Source organism: Vigna angularis, chromosome 3 (assembly GCF_016808095.1).
Source record: "Vigna angularis cultivar LongXiaoDou No.4 chromosome 3, ASM1680809v1, whole genome shotgun sequence".
NCBI lineage: Eukaryota > Viridiplantae > Streptophyta > Magnoliopsida > Fabales > Fabaceae > Vigna > Vigna angularis.
In genome coordinates this window covers 42,567,946-42,571,075 of record NC_068972.1, presented here as the reverse complement: position 1 = coordinate 42,571,075, position 3,130 = coordinate 42,567,946, and the positions used below count along the sequence as shown (strand labels likewise).

Below are 3,130 nucleotides of genomic sequence, written 5' to 3'. Positions count from 1 at the left end.
CAATGAGGTCCTCGGATAGATCCATCTTTTTGAAGGTGGACCAGTATAGGATGTTGACCGAACTCCCCTGATCGACGAGTACCTTGCTGACGTCGTATCGAGCTATTTCGGCCGTGATGACCATGGGGTCATCGTGATCAGGGTTGGGCGCATGGAAATCTGCATTGGTGAAGGTAATATCAGGAATCGACCGAGGCTGTCGATCCACCATGTGTACTGACTTTAACTGTCTTAGATGTCGTTTCCTGGCGGAGGATGACACTCCCCCCCGGCGAAACCACCCGATATGGTGTCGATTCGACCTCGGACTGAACGTTCTCTCTCCGTTCGTCGAGGTTGGCTGCGCGATCGCCTGCGGCGTCGGTCGTCCCTGGGAGGCAATCGCTCGGGGCTCCGTTTGGAGGGATCTTTACGGTGAGGAGTTGTGGCTCTGGTGGAGATTCTGTCCTTAACGTAGTTCTGGAGGTAGCCTGCTCGGAAGAGTCGCTCCAGCTCGTCCTTCACCATGTTGCATTCTTCCGTGTCATGCCCATGGTTCATGTGGAGGCGGCAGGCCTTGCTGCTGTCCGCGTTCTTGGGAGTAGCTCTTCGCTGCATAGTTAGGAGTTCGGTGTGCAAAGCCTCCTCAAGCACCTTTGCTCTTGGTGCGTTGAGGGTCGCGTAGCAATCGTACTTAGACGTCCACCCTGACTCTTTTCGGGGCGGTCGGTCTGATTTATAGTCGTTGGTCGATCGCTTTGCGGTTTTCTTTACATCATGACTGGGATTGTCCTACTGCTGCTTTTTCCTAGAATTCCGGAGATCTTCGATGCAGATGAACTTTGCAATTGTGGATTGCAGTTCTTCCATAGATGCTGGCGGGTCAGCATATAACTGTTCCGCAAAATACCCCGGCCTTAAGCACGAGGATAGATTGCTGATGATGAAGGTGTGATTGATATCTTTCACACGCCGGGCCGTCTCGTTGTATCGTTGCATGAAAGCCTTTAGGGTTTCATCCTTCTCCTGCTTAGTATTCACAAGCTCAGCAGCAGTCATTTTCGGTCTTCTGTTGGTTGCGTACTGTTTTCGGAATAAAGTTTCGACTGTCGCGAAACAATCTATTGAATTCCGTGGAAGAGTGTGGAACCACTCCAAGGCCTCATCCTTAAGGGATAAGGAGAAAGCTCTGCAAATGACGGGGTCATTGTCTGTGTAGAACGCCATGGCGTCTATAAAGTTACGCAGGTGATTGTCGGGATCGGCGGAGCCATCATAACGGTCTAACGCTGGGGGAGGTTTATCTGGCATGTGCGCTTGCATGATGGCCTCCGTGAATGAGAGCAAGTTGGTGAGGCGTATGGAAGTAGGCCCCTTCCTCCCCTCACCAAAAGGGTCAGATGGTCCTCCATGGTGACTCCTTTCATTATCAATCTGCCGATTAGAGGCAGATACTTCTGGCGGTGGGCGTTGCGCCCTTAGTGCCGCCAGCTCCTCGGCTTGCTTGCGCTGAATTTCCTTTTATGGTCTGTGCTTGCGCCTCGATCTGTGTCTGCAGCTGCTGGATCAAATCGCGAGTGTTGAAGTCTTCCATAGCTCCGGTGGTCGTCGTTGGGATATCAAATCTCAGCCCCACGGTGGGCGCCAAAATGTTTCAGTACGGATGTGGAAACCGAGATACAAACCTAACAAATCTCAACTGCTCCTTCCTGTGATGTCGTTGCTGTGATATCTCTCTTCCTGGGTTATGCTCTCTGAGGGGAAAATGGGCTGGGTACCTGCAAAGGCACTCCGACGCTCAAGTCAGAAAAGGGATGTCCTCAATCTTTTCAGTTCAAAGTGATCAAGAAGAAGAATAATTTCTCTCTCTTCATTTCTCTAAAGGGAAAAACGTACCTTTTTTCTGGTCTGATCTTCATATTTAAAATTATAAAATAAACCGTTTACTTGAAAATCCGGTCAGTTACCGAAGTTGACTACCTGGGAGTTGTAACTTTTAGATCGTGTCTGATACTGGGTCAGTTATTCCCGTGATTCGTGGCATTGACTAATATTCGTAACTGTTTATTCTTAACCGCCAATGTAGACATCGCTCAATATATGTCGATCGTCTTGTGTATCGATGCAAACATGCGGGTTGTCGTGCGAGCGCTATATGTCGCGACATCCCTGGTTGTCGATCGCCAAGTGGTCGACATCACATGTAAACGCTATGATGTTAGAAAGCGTTCGACATACCTACGATCATGACATTACGACCGTGAGAAATGTCGGCAAACGGTCGCCTGGGTTATTTGTCAACCGTTGGTGGAATCAGGTATACTACGATATGGATGTGGAAACTGAGATACGAACCTAACAAATCTCAACTGCTCCTTCCTGTGATGCCGTTGTTGTGATATCTCTCTTCCTGGGTTATGCTCTCTGAGGGGAAAATGGGCTGGGTACCTGCAAAGGCACTTTGACGCTCAAGTCAGAAAAGGGATGTCCTCAATCTTTTCAGTTCAAAGTGATCAAGAAGAAGAATAATTTCTCTCTCTTCATTTCTCTAAAGGGAAAAACGTACCTTTTTTCTGGTCTGATCTTCATATTTAAAATTATAAAATAAACCGTTTACCTGAAAATCTGATCAGTTACTGAAGTTGACTACCTAGGAGTTGTAACTGTTAGATCGTGTCTGATACTGGGTCAGTTATTCCCGTGATTCGTGGCATTGACTAATATTCGTAACTGTTTATTCTTAACCGCTAATGTAGACATCGCTCAATATATGTCGATCGTCTTGTGTATCGACGCAAACATGCGGGTTGTCGTGCGAGCGCTATATGTCGCGACATCCCTGGTTGTCGATCGCCAAGTGGTCGACATCACATGTAAACGCTATGATGTTAGAAAGCGTTCGACATACCTACGATCGTGACATTACGATTGTGAGAAGGGTCGGCAAACGGTCGCCCGGGTTATTTGTCGACCGTTGGTGGAATCAGGTATACTACGGTACAGGTGTGAAGCAAAGATGGAGGGGAGCACGAAGAAACGATTGGAGGCTCTGGAGATTACGATGGAAGGGATACAGGCGGAATCCGCCATAGTGCGTCGGGACTTGCAAAAAATAATGAGGATGATGGGAGTGCAGGCTTATAACAATGAA

At 48.2% G+C, this 3,130-nt stretch overlaps 1 protein-coding gene across 1 annotated transcript; it reads right to left on the bottom strand.

The window, feature by feature from the left end:
- Positions 1–231: 231 nt before the first annotated feature.
- On the bottom strand, positions 232–597 carry LOC128195884 (uncharacterized). Its single transcript, XM_052874596.1, has one exon. It carries the CDS (start codon positions 595–597, stop codon positions 232–234), a length of 366 nt encoding a protein of 121 aa, XP_052730556.1.
- Positions 598–3,130: the final 2,533 nt, after the last annotated feature.